This window comes from Corvus cornix, chromosome 3 (genome assembly GCF_000738735.6).
Source record: "Corvus cornix cornix isolate S_Up_H32 chromosome 3, ASM73873v5, whole genome shotgun sequence".
NCBI lineage: Eukaryota > Metazoa > Chordata > Aves > Passeriformes > Corvidae > Corvus > Corvus cornix.
Window position 1 is genome coordinate 44,958,130 of NC_047056.1, and position 14,073 is coordinate 44,972,202.

Genomic DNA, 14,073 nt, shown 5'->3' on the forward strand with positions numbered 1-14,073 from the left:
TGCAATTCACAGTTTCAGCTCTCAGACCATTTTCATGGCCCTCCTCTAGAACATATCTTAGTATTTCCTTCTTTCCCCTACTGAATGAACCAGCAAACCTTGACTCAAGGACTAAACCCCCCAATATTCCTAAGGCTAACAATGACATCATATGACACCACAGGGCAACTGGCGGAAACACAACAAACCTTGTGCCAAGCCCACAGCACCAAAACAATGAATCAGTTGGTGGGATGCTAGCCTAAAGCTCTGGAGTTCTTAATTTGTTAATGTAGACTCACAGGAGTGGTAAAACATTAGAGTAATTCTTAATGGCACTATTGCCAAGTGTGTGTTTTTGCTCTGAGAAGAAATGAAAGTGAGATTTTTCACTCCTTCTCAAAGCTTCTGAACCTGGCCTTCAATAAAGAAATTAAAAAATAAAATTCAAAAATACTTCTTTGTATTGTTTTCCAATACCAAGAAAATGTCCTCTCCACACTGTTTACATCTTACCTCTGCAGGTTCACAAGTTCTGAGATTTTTAATTTTTTTATCCAAGAAGCGGAAGACTCTGATAGCCACTGGAAAATAATTTTCCTTCATCTGTGTATTGCAGCAGCACTGAACAAGCACTGAACCAATTATATGAGTAGTTACTTTCTGTCTCACACTGTCAGATTCTGTTTCAGCAACGAGTATCAGGTCATCAACCTTAGAAAAAGGAGTGGAGGACAACAAAAATCAGTACAACGGTGGCACTTCATTATGACTTTAAACTGAACATGTAAATGAAAAATGGTGTAATAATGTTTACCTTCTATCATAGGTAACAAGTTACTGTCTGCTGTAAAGGTACTCTTTGAAACCTGGCAATGCACAACCATCAGTTTCTATGAACAACCCACAGATATACTTGCTTATTCCCTAGAGAATTTTTTTTCAGGAAACTAAAAATTCCTTGAATTTAGATACACTAATCATTTGTCTAAAAAGGTAATAACTTCACTTCTTTTCCTTATGTTAAGGAAGAAATTGGTTTTATCTGGATGGTATTGTGGTTTACTATTTTATATATATGTACAAAAATTGTATATAAATACTTACATACATATCTATATAAAAAAATTAATATACACACACACACACACATATATACATATGTTTGCCTAGCAGCTTGATGATTGCATACTAGTGCCTAGAGCAGCCATGAAAAGTTCTTCTATATCACATTTGTTCGATTACAGTCACCACCTGAAAAGTAAAACTTCTTAAGGTCAGGGTACCATGGCACATGTACCATTTGCAATAGTAAGGAAGGGTCCCCTGAAGTCAAGTTTCCAGAAAGTAGAAGAATCATTTTCTCATTGGCCACTCCAACCAACTCTGCAGACTTGGTAGATTTAACTGCCTCTTCAAGAGCTACTCCAAGGGAAAAAAGAAAAGTCAGATAATCTAGGTAAAAAAAAAAATCACATATTAACACACTGGTGGCTCAATAATATTTAGTCAGAAACACACTAAACAATTTCTACCTCTTTTCAAAGAGTATTTTTATGAAATGCATTCACAGTTACAGCATGACAGCCTGTTAATGACAGCCAGTCTCCTTAAATTTGCTTAGGTTCAATAAGGATGAGGTCCTAACTTGCCACAATTTTTCTCTTATCAAATTAGTTACAAGAAATGCTTTACCTTCTGGCCAGCCTTTCAGTAAAGGGTGTAAGGAGCAGAGATCAGACTCTGACAGACAAACAGCCATTTTCCAATCTGAAGATTTTGAATTTGCATTAGTGATTATCATAAAAGGTAACAACTGCATTACTGCTTCATCTAGCAGTTCTTTCTTCTCTTTTAAAATCTCCTCTTTGACTAAAATTTTTACTGCTTGCTCCAAAACCTTGTACCTAAAAGAGCACAAATCATGTTGAAAATACATTATTCAAACATGCCGGCAACATTTCTTTGATCTGTTCGCTATTCTCCATGCTGATTTTCTGTATCTAAATAAGACCAAGAACAAATAAGGAATTAATGGGAAATGGTATGCAAATAATTGAACATCTCTCCTGTAACTCCGCATAAAAATAGTGTAACAAAAAGCATTTGCAGAGAAACATAGCTTTTTAAGTATTCTTTATAGTTACTTTTAAAAGAATTAATTTATATAGAAAGAATGTAGACTGAAAAAAAATCACAAACATACCACTTTCCATCCTTTGAAAGATCAGCTTTCTGGAAAATGTTCAAAAGACTTGATACTATTACTTCTGGATTGACTTGTTTCCTGAAAGACTGAACCATAATCAAGAAAAATGAATGAAAGTACAATAATATACAAAACAATTTACCACATCATAATGGAAAATGCATCTGCTATACCAAGTGAAAGCAGAGATCAAACATCACTAACTGCATTCCTACTGATGTTCATGTAATGAAAATATTATCAGGCAGAAAGAAGTAATAGGCTGCCCAGTATGCCCTGTTGGTATGCTAAAGTATGGAGAATTCACTGATTGTGGAAATGTTCGGTAAAATTGATAAACGATATGCAAACCACTTTATAATTAAATAAGAATTGCTTTTACTTAACATTCCATCTGGATCCCAATAATAGAAGGCACATTAACAAAAGATACTAAAGTTTAAAGGAGCACTCACGTGCTTCTATTCCTATTTAATAGCGATTGAGAATGAATGAACACACAAGACCAATTCCACTACTGCTAATAATATTCTCCACTACTACTAGCAGAAGCCATAAAGACAGTTACTCTAGCTGGAAACAATCAGTACAATGCATACCAGAGTCCTATCCAGTAAACCTGAGCTGGAGCTCAGGACTTTGCCACTATCAACTGACCAAATGACTCGCACATGGAAAAACTCAACTGAGCACCTCTCACTAGAGTAACGTCTTGTGACTGCACCACTTTCCATCCAAAAGACAGATAGCGTGGCTTGCCTTTTTATAGAAAAATGTACAGAATAAGCAGAAAGAACACCTCAAATAATAATCAAAGATTTAAGTATGCTTCAGGAGCCACTGAAAGAAAAAGAAAAGCAAAACTGATAAATTCAGTTTAATTGCCAACACTTTGGGAAGGATCAGGTAGCAGAGATTTGGGGGGTAATTGTGAGATAGCAAACAACACAAGTCTCCTAAATTTGTGCTGCTTTATCCTGTTAAAGGATAAAAGTCATATGCTAATGACACAAGGACAAGAAGGACAAGTACACAGAATACATTCCAGTCACACATTCAAGACCAGGTAAAATCTCGCATGCCAAAAGACACACACCTACCTCCAAAGAACTGAGAGCAGACATCACAACATCTCTGTTGTCATCCTTGAGCCGACCAAAAATTGCTTCTTCTATGAAAGCCTGATCAAAGCCTTCCTGAAAAAATAAAGGAAAACAGAGTCAAAGGGAAAAAAAAATCATTTGTAGGTAGAACAGCTAACAGGCTTTTAATGAAGTATCTGAATTCTAGTGGAAGAGAAGTGGTAATATCATCTAAATGCAACCTCACAGGCAGACTAACTTTCAACAACTTTTCAACTTTCTTTCAAAAGAAAGAAAACTAGAAATATTCATTAGCTTGGATTTTATCTTAGCATGCAAGCAGCTTAATAAACAAGAACTCTATTCAGACTCCAGAACATGGGAAAATGGTGACAGAAGCCTACTGAAAACACCATGAAAAGCAGTAAGGATGACAAAAGCACAGTTTCACATACCACTCATCTTCAACTGGTAAGTCTGGTAAAGCAGCTTTTTGAAGACATTTTACGTTAAGTCAGTTTTGTAAGTGAGAGATTCAGACACAAACCTTTGAAGTTTCAATAACATCTTTCAAATGCTGAAGAGCCAAGACCCGCACAGCGGGCTGAGGATGATTCAAACTCAGCAGAAGAGAGGTATCAGAGTCTTCTAGAAACTGAAATACAGATTTCACAGTGACCCCCCATTGCATGTTAAAAATACTTTAAATGCACACAAGGATAATGGGAGACATTGTTATAGCAGTTTTTTGTACCAGAAGAAAACCTGCATAATCTCGACCTAGAAAGTTAAACTACGGTACAATGATGTTGTATAACTGTTTTAAATTTGTCTTCTTCACTAATGCAGACAGTTTTTGGAAGATAGCTTGAAAAGTACAGTAAGCCACGGACACCATTATGTCCTAGAAAAGCATTACACTTATCTAAGGATTCTGAGAAAGCTCTAGTGACAATGTCAGTGTGACAGAGCACAGATAGAAACTGTTAAAAAGGCATCCCTGCTAGTCCAATTGCGTGCACTTATCTCAGGAACCTTAAAAGCTGGAAGAAAATCATATGCCTTTGTTCTGCATGCTTTGTTTTTCTGTTAATCCACTTGTTACTCAGACACAGAATCTGCACCTTTGTTAAATCAGTACAAAAATACAGGAAGCGCTTCTTTATGTAGTTTGTCATATTTTCCTAAGTGCTTTCAGTCTTTCAATCATTGCAAACAACAGCCATAATACTAACCATCTCTTATAATAAATTCCTTGGCCAGATCTGTTGCAGTAATGGTTATTCTGTGTTAGGCTGAGTTTCAATTGCTCTTCAGATAATGGCACAGGAAGAACTCTGTGGTCACTCTATTCTTCCATGTTACCGACTGTAAACATTCATAAAATCAGTTCAAGAAAAAGGACCAAGCCATCTTCTCACAACAGTGATAAAGTTGTTTGTCAGCTTTCCCAAAACAGACACTTCTGACACTGACAGCATCCTTAAGTAAGATGAGGCCTTGCTGGGCACCACTGTGTTGTCACTATTGACCACTATGGTATATGCAGTGGCCATGTTTCTAAGGAAAAAAAAACTATTGGCAGCAATTGGAGCTGGTGAAAATGTATAAATTTAAACCAGTGAAAAAAGCTCACACTCACAAGTCCTTATGATAAACAAAAACTTAGAAGATCTGACAGCTTTTATTTTACCACAGTTTTGACCAAGCTCCTCCCCAAAATATTTAATCAAGTTGGGTTATTTTTTTTTTATTTGGGTTTTTTTTTCTTTTTTTGTGAGAATGGTAGACATTTTATTTATAAGAAGGAATAGAGAGCAGAACTCTGTCAAAAATCAGCCTTCTGACAGTATAACCATGTAAGAGCTGGGACCACAATCCTACCTACCTCGTACTTGCCACAGCTTAATGAAAGTGAAATAAATTGATGAAAAAGATTTTGGTCAGCCTCATCTGTGCAATCTTCCAGGTGCTTCTCCAACACAGAGTCTAAGGCTTTAGGATACCTGCCAAAAGACAAAACCATCAATATTTTCTGCAGAGGCTTATAGAAAAATGTGTATTTACAAGAGAAATGCAGGGAAAACCAAGGAAACTGAATGCACATGCATTCATCTGAACCAGATATTTTAAGTGGCTCAATTTTAAGCAATCAACCATTTTGTCTTAACACAGATGAACGAGATGCAGACCACTAGGATACATAACTAGCAGAGGTCATGCTACAAAGTAAAGAGCTGTACAAAGCCAGTAGGTCTGTGTCCATGTATTACAGTGATAACAAAATATGTAAGGACAGATCAGTAAAACAAAACTCTACAGACTGTGGGTCTGTCATAGAGAAATGGAACTTACTTTCTCTCAAGAAGTCTGATAAGAGGAAGGATCTTTTGATTGAGTGCAGCCATTTTGGTGGGATTGGATTCAATCTCTGTACCATGGGAGATAAACTCTTCAAGGAACTTGCTAAAATTACAAACAGAAGGAAAAGCCACTATGTTTTGCATGGTACTGTTCTCATTACTATTATAAAGCACAGTGCTTAACAGGTTGGAATTAATATACATTATTTACTGCAAGTACAGATTTGCTCCTGGCCTGAAGTTTCACTCTGTCCCACAATTACTCCCACAAATGCTAAAAGAATAGCTCTTCTGGGTTACTGAATGTTTAAATTTCAAAATCCACAAGCGGATTTAACTTATGAACTCAGAAAAACATGCTCATATAATCCTAATGCCATTGTCAGGAATGATTTATTATTAAACCAGAAGTGACTGCAGCACTGTGTAAGAAAAAGAACTGAATCAACTCACGAAGCCAACAGGCAATCTAAATCCTTTTCCAGTGGTATACTCTCAAGAATAACTTGAAGATGCTTGATGTAAATGTCATTTTCTGTCTCCCCGGATTCTTCTTGCTCCTCTAAGGACAATCATGAAAGAGGAACAATAGTTAGAGAACAGCCCCTGCATACTGATTAAAGCAAACAGCTTGTACAGGCATCATCCTCTGGTGAACCAAGCACACAGCTGGAAGACCACAGTGCTCCTTGATTACGAGCACTAACTCTCTGTGATCCATTAGCAATGCTTTATACCAATGTCGTTAAAATGCCAAAGCCTGGACTGCTGCCAATAAATTCAAGCACGCTTTGGAATGTTCCAGACCTGCTGCTAAAAGCTGTGCCAGCAACTTCCCTACAGCATTCCTTGGTGTGAATCTGGACCTTTTTAACAAAAGAGCTTTCCCAGACGCGATTCAGCAACAAGGCCACAGTGCAAACAGACTCACAAGTGCAGACACAGGCTGCAACTGCATGCCAGTCAGCCTCGCTGCCCCAAACTGTTCCCAGGCACATTTGATTCACTGGGTAAGCACAGTTGTCCCCTAATTAAACCACATATGGAGTACATGCAATCTACCCAAGAATGATTTCACAGCACTACAATAAACCTCTAAGAGTCAGAAAAGAGAAAAAAAACAAAAAAAACAACTGGAAAAACAAAAAGCAAACACACAAAAGCTCAATCAGGTCCTCACATGTATTGGTGCAGTTTCAATGGAAGAAGCAATTACACAGCTGTGACATTTACCACAGATATCTGTCCTTAAGGCTAGCCCAAGTTTTAAAAAGAACCTGTGTTAACTTACCAGTATCACTTTTCACAATGGTGTGAACAAGGTGAGGCAACAGGTAGCGGAGAAGAGGAGAGACATCATAACCTGCTGACAGGCCTTGCAAAAGTGTTACTAGTTCTGGAGTTTTGCACAGATAATTAAATGGCCTGCACAATGGAAAGGGGGAAAAAAGAAAAGTATGTATACTCATCCGGGTTACAAACACTTTCAAAACCACGCAGACTTCACGAGGATTCAATTTTCAGCATCAGGTAACAGCCCCACTGTAAGCAAACACTGCAATGATTCAAGGGGCTCCACTTCCTTAATGCCAGAGGTTTTTTAATATCCAAGAAGAAAAGAGAGTACTGCCAGTCATGTTGAACACAGCTGCTGCAATGGCACAGTGAACTTACCTAAGCTTTTTGCAAAGTTGGTAGTACAAGAAAAAATACTTCTATGAATTGCAGGAAGAGATATCCTCACACTGCAAGGAGCGTATCCAGCCCCCGGTGGTGGCAAAAGGGATGGGAAGTAATTGTGCAATGACAGATCCTCTGAGTAGAAGCCATTTCCCTTTCTGCTAACACAAAGCTTCATCTTGTCTCCTTTTACACCCACCTGGCTGGATGCTACATGCATCAAGCATGCCTCTCCTTAGGTCCTCACACCTGTGCTTTTTAACCTATGACAGTGTTCAAGTATCTGGAAGGTAATCACTCTATATATCCCTCATAAGATTTTTCCTATTGGAATATTGGCTCTCTGCCAGCAAGCAAATTCCATGTAGCATGTGGGACTATGTTCAAATGCATGTTAACAGCACAAGCCAACTGTTCCAGGGCAGGGCAGACAGATGGGAATGCACCTACCACATGTTCCTCCAGGAGAACACCTCACCTGAAGTGAGACCAAAGAAGTGGTGGTATAGAAGCACTTATGCTTCAGGCAATAAACTACACAAACTCAAAGCCCTTCCACTAAAGGGGCAGAACTTTTTTGCACTTTCCAGAAAACCTCTTACTTGACAGGGTTCAGTTTTGCATATTGACATCAATGACCTTACTAAGAGAAGTAGCAGGAGAAGGACCAAGAGATGACCAACTCGCACCACTGAGACTCCTTTGCTATAGTGAGCATACAAATTTTCAAAGTAAATTTTCAAAGTAAGCCAAAGGAACTTCGGAGCCCTTTGAAATGTCAACTACCAAAACTTCTGACAGGGAAGTATCCCATTAATGATGAGGATATAAAAATTTCAAATTATCCAAGTGCAGTTTGGAATTTTACAAAGCGGGAAAATTTGATTCATGTAGACTTACTTTTTCCCAAGCTTATCTCCTTTCTGAGTTTGTAGAAGTAGGTTCAAGCAAGCCAGCCCATCCCTGATTAATGAGGGCACTTTAAATAATGTCTTGCTTATCTGGACCATCAAGGAATGCACCAAGGAAGTCTCCACTGTCACTTTTACTGTCATCTGACAGATTATCATATATGTTGCAGCTCTGTAATCCTGTACAGAGGATTTCAAGCCCTAGAAAAGGAGATAAAGGTGAATTTTTAACACAGAATAACACGAAAGAGTACATTAACATAAAAACAATTTTTATTCTGACATCCACAGAATCACACTACGTTCTTTTCCATGTGTTAATGTTCAAGGTATTTATAAATTCCACTTCGAAGAAGAAAAAGCTGTCATGCAGGGTGCTCAGATAAAGAAGACACATTTATTAACTACTGCTCTGTTTGTTAACAAAGCCAACAGTCCTGGAGGAGAGAGGACATTAAAGCAGCCTGTCTACCCTGACTCCATTTCCTCATGATTTAGCATGATAAATTGCACAGCAAAGACATTCTTCAAACTGTGTACTCATTTCTCACAGCTCCATTCCTCATGCAGAGTAGAAAACAGTTCTTAAAGTGCTCATCCGAGGTGTGAAGAAACATTATTTCCCATGGACCCTCACCTGCCTGAGGTTTCAAATCAGGCTGAGTGGTGCAATATGTATCATACAGGATGTCTCTCTCAGATACCTGCAGATGCATGCCTGCAGAACACTGTACACTTCATCACACAGGAAGGAAACAGAGCTTCACCTACCTTTTGGATGTAAGGGAGCAGCAGAGAGACCATAGTGTCTGTTATCTTCTCTGCAGCTCCAAGAGCTGACACAATGGTGGAAGCATAAAATACAAGGAGAACTCTCAGTTGAGCTGAATTGCTGGGACACTCTGAAAAGACCTGGATCACAGAAAAGTATCAGTTGTTCAGACGTCAGGGCAAGTGGAAATGCATATATGGCTTCCCTCCAATCATCAGAATCTTAGAATTCCAGCCTGTAAGCTCCACCAGCTCCTGCTGGCACAACTTAAGTCATCACCTCTTGCAGCAGTAACCCTCACCAGAGGTTACTGCTCCTCCTCACAGATACAGCATATGGAAATGGGTGTCAGCGTAGTTAATCAGAATAAAGCAGCCAAAATCCCTCGTGATCTTGGTGTACTGCTCAAGACTCAGAGCTGGACAGCCAAGAAGCAAACTGGTATGTTTAACACCTCCTTCTACACCTATGAATAAATTCTGTTATTGTGTGTGCTTTGCTTAGTTTGACAGCAGATGCATCCCAGTTCTCTAAATAACTGGAACTGTCATACATCTTACCCTTCTGAGACTATAGAACTAGCCCTCTATTTGACATCAGCTGAAAAAAACCAAATAAATTTGCCCACCTTCTAACATTCTCAATTTTAAGTTCTCAATTATATTTGAAGACGTATATTTAAAAAACCCATGAGAACCCGCAGGAGAGACATGGAAATTCAGAGCACAGTTACAAACTAATACCATGAGTTTATGAAAGAAATTAAGACAATTAAGTACTCTGAGGCAACACAGTACATAATAGAGTATTGCCAAATTCTTTTGTCATGGCTGATTGGTACTCAGCTGTTTCCTTATACGAAGTTCTGACAGACGGTCATCTTCACAAATTATAATAAAAGAAATCTTCATATTGTTTACTGATAAATGAGTCATTTTACTCTTTGATATGTAGTTCAAAATACTAAGAAATAGCACACTACTATACAAACATGGGGAAGACAAAGTGACAAAGAACAACATTCTAGAACAAATGAACAACCTTCACAGATTTTGCCACCAGCCTGCAGATGAAATCCATGAAATCCAGGTCTTTGTAGCAGTGTGTAATGACAGTACCCCTTGCCAGTGGGACTCCAGGTTTCTTTACACAGTGAAAAAAAGTAAAATTAGAACACTCAGAGTAAAGCAAAGCACAGAAAGTAAAAATTACTATTATCTCTAGATTAATCCTACTGATCAGTTAACACCATTTAAATTGAAATAAGTACTGGATATCCACACATGGCTCTACAATGTTTTGCGTCTAAATTAAGACAGATGATGAAGAGAATCACATTTAATCTACATGCAAATAAACATACATCTTAGTAATTGATGTATCTTCCCAGCAGTAGCAAATACTTACACCTTAAAAGCATGCTTTAACTTAGACAAAACAGAGAGTAAAAAGTCAAAGCTTTTTAATATCAACTTCATCTCTAAAGAAAGATAACAGAAACAACACGTGGGCATCCAGGCTCCATTCCTGTAGTTAGATCTTTCAGTACAGTTCCACAACTAACCACATAAGTTGGTGGACCATATTCATAAGCAGAGTAAGAGTCAAGATATTATTAAATAAAATCCCTCAAGCTCCTCCCATTTTGCATCTGTTAAATACTTTACCCTTATTGGATCCATCCAATGCCACTTATGAGTTGGGCTTTTTATATCTAAAAGTTGAATAACTCTCACAAATAGATTAGTCTCATGATATGGCAGAACACAACCAATCAAACTGTCTTGATTGTAGAGATGAATGTGAAATCTAAGGAAAAGAACATACATATGGAGTTAAAAAGTATCTGGAAGTCAAAAAGGAAAAAAAACCCATCCACATTCTTCTCCAAATACCTTGTTTACTTGCTTTTAAGCAAGACCTGACATGGTTGTCATACTGACTCAGAAATATGGTCCACCTACAGTCCAGAAACTCAAGGTGGCCACCAGCTTGTACGTGCTAGAAGAAAGGAACAGTGCTAAGTCCTTCTTTTCCCTCACTGTCAACCATTTTAGGTCCCTGTATGACTAAAATCTACCTTAATTTCTTCTGCATAGATTTCAATATTAAACCAGATGTTACAATAATCTAGTATGAATCTCAGTATAACAGATGTTTAAAAAATTGTGATTCAAAGGCTGTATCAAGAAAATCACCCATTCTTTCATGGTAAGTACTACACTTTTTGGATTTGGATAGGTTAATTTATATAAATAAATACAACATCACAAAATACTTGGCTGCTTTTTTCTTCACACCTTCTAACAAAATCTTGAAATAAGAATAGTTAGGGCTTATGGTTCACAGTTAATATTGAAAACTTGCTATTTTACGAAGTCCACTTCTAAAAGCACAATACCCTAACTGCCTCTCTATGTCTTCTGTAAGATGCCTAGGGCTGGGCAACTTTGGTGAAAGCTAGGCAAGGAAGTAATTGCTTTTATACAGAGTACCATGACAGGTTAAAATTTTCACAGAAATTCACCAAAATACAAAAATCTAATTGGCAAAGAAGAGCACCTGGCCCCATAAATACTAAGCCCAAATGCACATTATTAACATTTTGACCTGTATTTTCAGACAGCTAAAGTAAAATTATTTGAAGTTTTTGTCATTGGAGAAAAATAAATCTTGCATTTCTAGCCTTATCTATTGACAGGTAGGATATTCAGTGGATTACCTGTGAATCAGCCATTCAAGGCACTTCTGGGCTGGCTTAAGCATAAAGTAAGGGGACAGATGAATGAGGAACAATGAAATATTCTTATTCAGCTGCTGATTTACTGCTTTAGTCTGAACACTGCGTTCAAGGCCTTTGGATGTGGAACTAAACAAACTGGACTGGAACTCTTCAAATGAAGGATCAATCCCCATCAGCTCTTCTAAGCCAGTGCATCCTGTGGGGAAAAAAATAAAAATGGGAGGGATGCTTAAAACCCAACAGTTTGGTTCCCCAGTCCTACCTTCCAACCTCCTCACTGGAATATCCAACTTTTTTGCTATACTGGTATATGTCATCCTCACTAAGCAAACCAAAACAAACAGTAAAGACACCTAAGACCAAAACTTAATATACTTGAAGTATTTCTTAACCAACAAAGAAAAACAACATTAGCAACTATCAGCAGAGTGCTCTCGCAGCACTGAAGGCCAGAAGCATCCTGGGTTGTGCTGTCCCTGAGAGCACAGCCAGCAGGCTGAGGAGGGGGGAACTGCCCTTTCCATTTGTGAGCTGCAGCTGGAGCAGTGTGTGCAATTTTGAGATCATCAGTGGAAGAAAAACATTTCCATATGGATGTGAGTTCAGCAGAGGAATGCTGAGATGGTCTGGGGACTGGAAAACAACATACAAGGAAAAGAAGTAACTGGGTTTGTTCAGCGTGGAGAAGAGAGAGTCAAAAGGAAATCTTCCTGCTGTCTGCAACTACTTAGCAGGATATAGTGTGGGTTACCAAGAAGATGGAGCCAGACTCTTCTCACAGATGCACAGTGGAAGAATGGGAGGACAACAGTTGCAAGCTGGAACGTAGGAAATTCAAAGCCAATGTATAGGTTCTACTTTTTCTAACAGTGGAGTGATCAAACATTGGATCAGAGGTCCAATATTGGATCAGGGACCATAGAAACTCCATCCTCAAACTCAGCCACACAGTTCTAGAGGAACTATTTAAGAAACTAAAAATATGCTCTGTGTTGCATCAAATATATATCTACAGTCCCGTTACTTAAAATCAGTACATGATATCAATCTGCCTATCAATAACAAAACAGCTTTCTTATTCAAGAGTATCACATTCCTGGATAAAATTTTATACAAAAATGGAAGGGGATAAAGCATGAAGAATTTGAAGTGTGCCAACACTTCAACTTGAAAGGCTACTGCCACTGCACGTTATTTGTGACCATAATGTTACCCAAGAGCAGGGCATCAGCATGTTTTCATGAAACACAGAATTCAGGTCAGAAGGGACCTTGGGAGATTTCCAGTCCCAGGCTCTGCTCAAAGCAGGGTTAAAAGGGTCCCCAAAATTGGACCAGGTTGCTCAGGGCATTATCCTGCCAGGGTTTTTTTTTTCCAGGCACAATCTCCCTGGACAATCTTGTTAACTGCTTGACTGTCCTCACCCTGAAAAATCCTTTCCTTCTATCCAGTTTGAACTCCTGTCCTCCAGCCATACATTCCTGTGGACAGCCTGGTGCATCTCCTGGGAAGCTCCTCAAAGGCAGTGGCAAGCTCCTATGAGACCCATCCAAAGCCTTCTCTTCTCCAGACTGAATGAAACCAGAGACATTCCTCCCACGAACATTCTCTTATTCGGCAAATTCTCTAGTCCTTGAGCATCTTGGGGATCCCTGGCTCTTCTCCATCACCTTATCCTTACGTGCCCAGAAAAGTGCTCCTAGAGCGACTGCTCCATGGTTTTCTCAAGGACTGGAGTGATGCTGACTAGCCTGCAGCTTTTTGAATTATTCTTTTGGCCTTTTTTGAATACGGGTTTGCCTTTCCTATTTATCTTGCTCCAGATTTTTTTTTTGCAGAGATTGTTTTTAAAACCAGTGGCATCTAAGCAGCCAAACTCACCGATGGCAAAAAAAGTGTCCCTGTCAATAGTCGCGGCTTCCTTGCAGTTGAACAGCAGCGATGCCACCTCGCTGCGGTCCAGGAGGCTGGGATCGTTCTGGGGAAGCGCCAGCCGCTTCAGCTGCTCCGCCAGGGACGTCATGGCTTCGCGCTTCGGGGAAAGGAGCCTCCGGAGAAAACTGGGGACAGAAAAGCACAGCAGGCCCGCGGATGAAGCAGCCGCACGCAGAGCAGCCGCCTCTCCCGGCCCCTTCCCGGCCGCGCTGCGGGGCGCGCACGTGCGGCCAGGCCGAGCCCAGCCGGGCCCAGCCGGGGAGGAGGGGGGACAGCGCCCGGCGGTGACGCCTGTCCCGGTCCCGGTCCCGGTCCCGGTCCCGGTCCCCGCCACCGACCTGGCTCCCGCCGCTGCCCGCCGGGCCCCACGTGGGCTGCGCGCGCCGCTCACCCCGGAAG

The 14,073-nt window shown here is 39.7% G+C and overlaps 1 protein-coding gene across 2 annotated transcripts in view; it reads right to left on the reverse strand.

Annotated features, from left to right (window-relative positions):
• Positions 1–14,073, reverse strand: part of HEATR1 (HEAT repeat containing 1) — a 36,482-nt gene extending 22,409 nt beyond the window's left edge. Inside the window, exons 1-17 of one of the 2 annotated variants that reach the window (XM_010391516.4) lie at positions 14,013–14,073; positions 13,621–13,799; positions 11,719–11,935; positions 10,664–10,805; positions 10,038–10,139; positions 8,996–9,136; positions 8,214–8,425; positions 6,925–7,058; positions 6,087–6,195; positions 5,626–5,736; positions 5,159–5,276; positions 3,818–3,925; positions 3,289–3,384; positions 2,186–2,274; positions 1,675–1,886; positions 1,280–1,401; positions 496–693 (exon numbers count right to left, since the gene is read on the reverse strand). In XM_010391516.4, the coding sequence (XP_010389818.2) occupies positions 496–693; positions 1,280–1,401; positions 1,675–1,886; positions 2,186–2,274; positions 3,289–3,384; positions 3,818–3,925; positions 5,159–5,276; positions 5,626–5,736; positions 6,087–6,195; positions 6,925–7,058; positions 8,214–8,425; positions 8,996–9,136; positions 10,038–10,139; positions 10,664–10,805; positions 11,719–11,935; positions 13,621–13,762 (2,253 nt within the window). In that variant the 5' untranslated portion in view covers positions 13,763–13,799; positions 14,013–14,073. Of the gene's footprint in view, positions 1–495; positions 694–1,279; positions 1,435–1,674; positions 1,887–2,185; positions 2,275–3,288; positions 3,385–3,817; positions 3,926–5,158; positions 5,277–5,625; positions 5,737–6,086; positions 6,196–6,924; positions 7,059–8,213; positions 8,426–8,995; positions 9,137–10,037; positions 10,140–10,663; positions 10,806–11,718; positions 11,936–13,620; positions 13,800–14,012 lie in introns of both variants that reach the window. The other variant, XM_019281255.3, reaches the window with a different exon arrangement.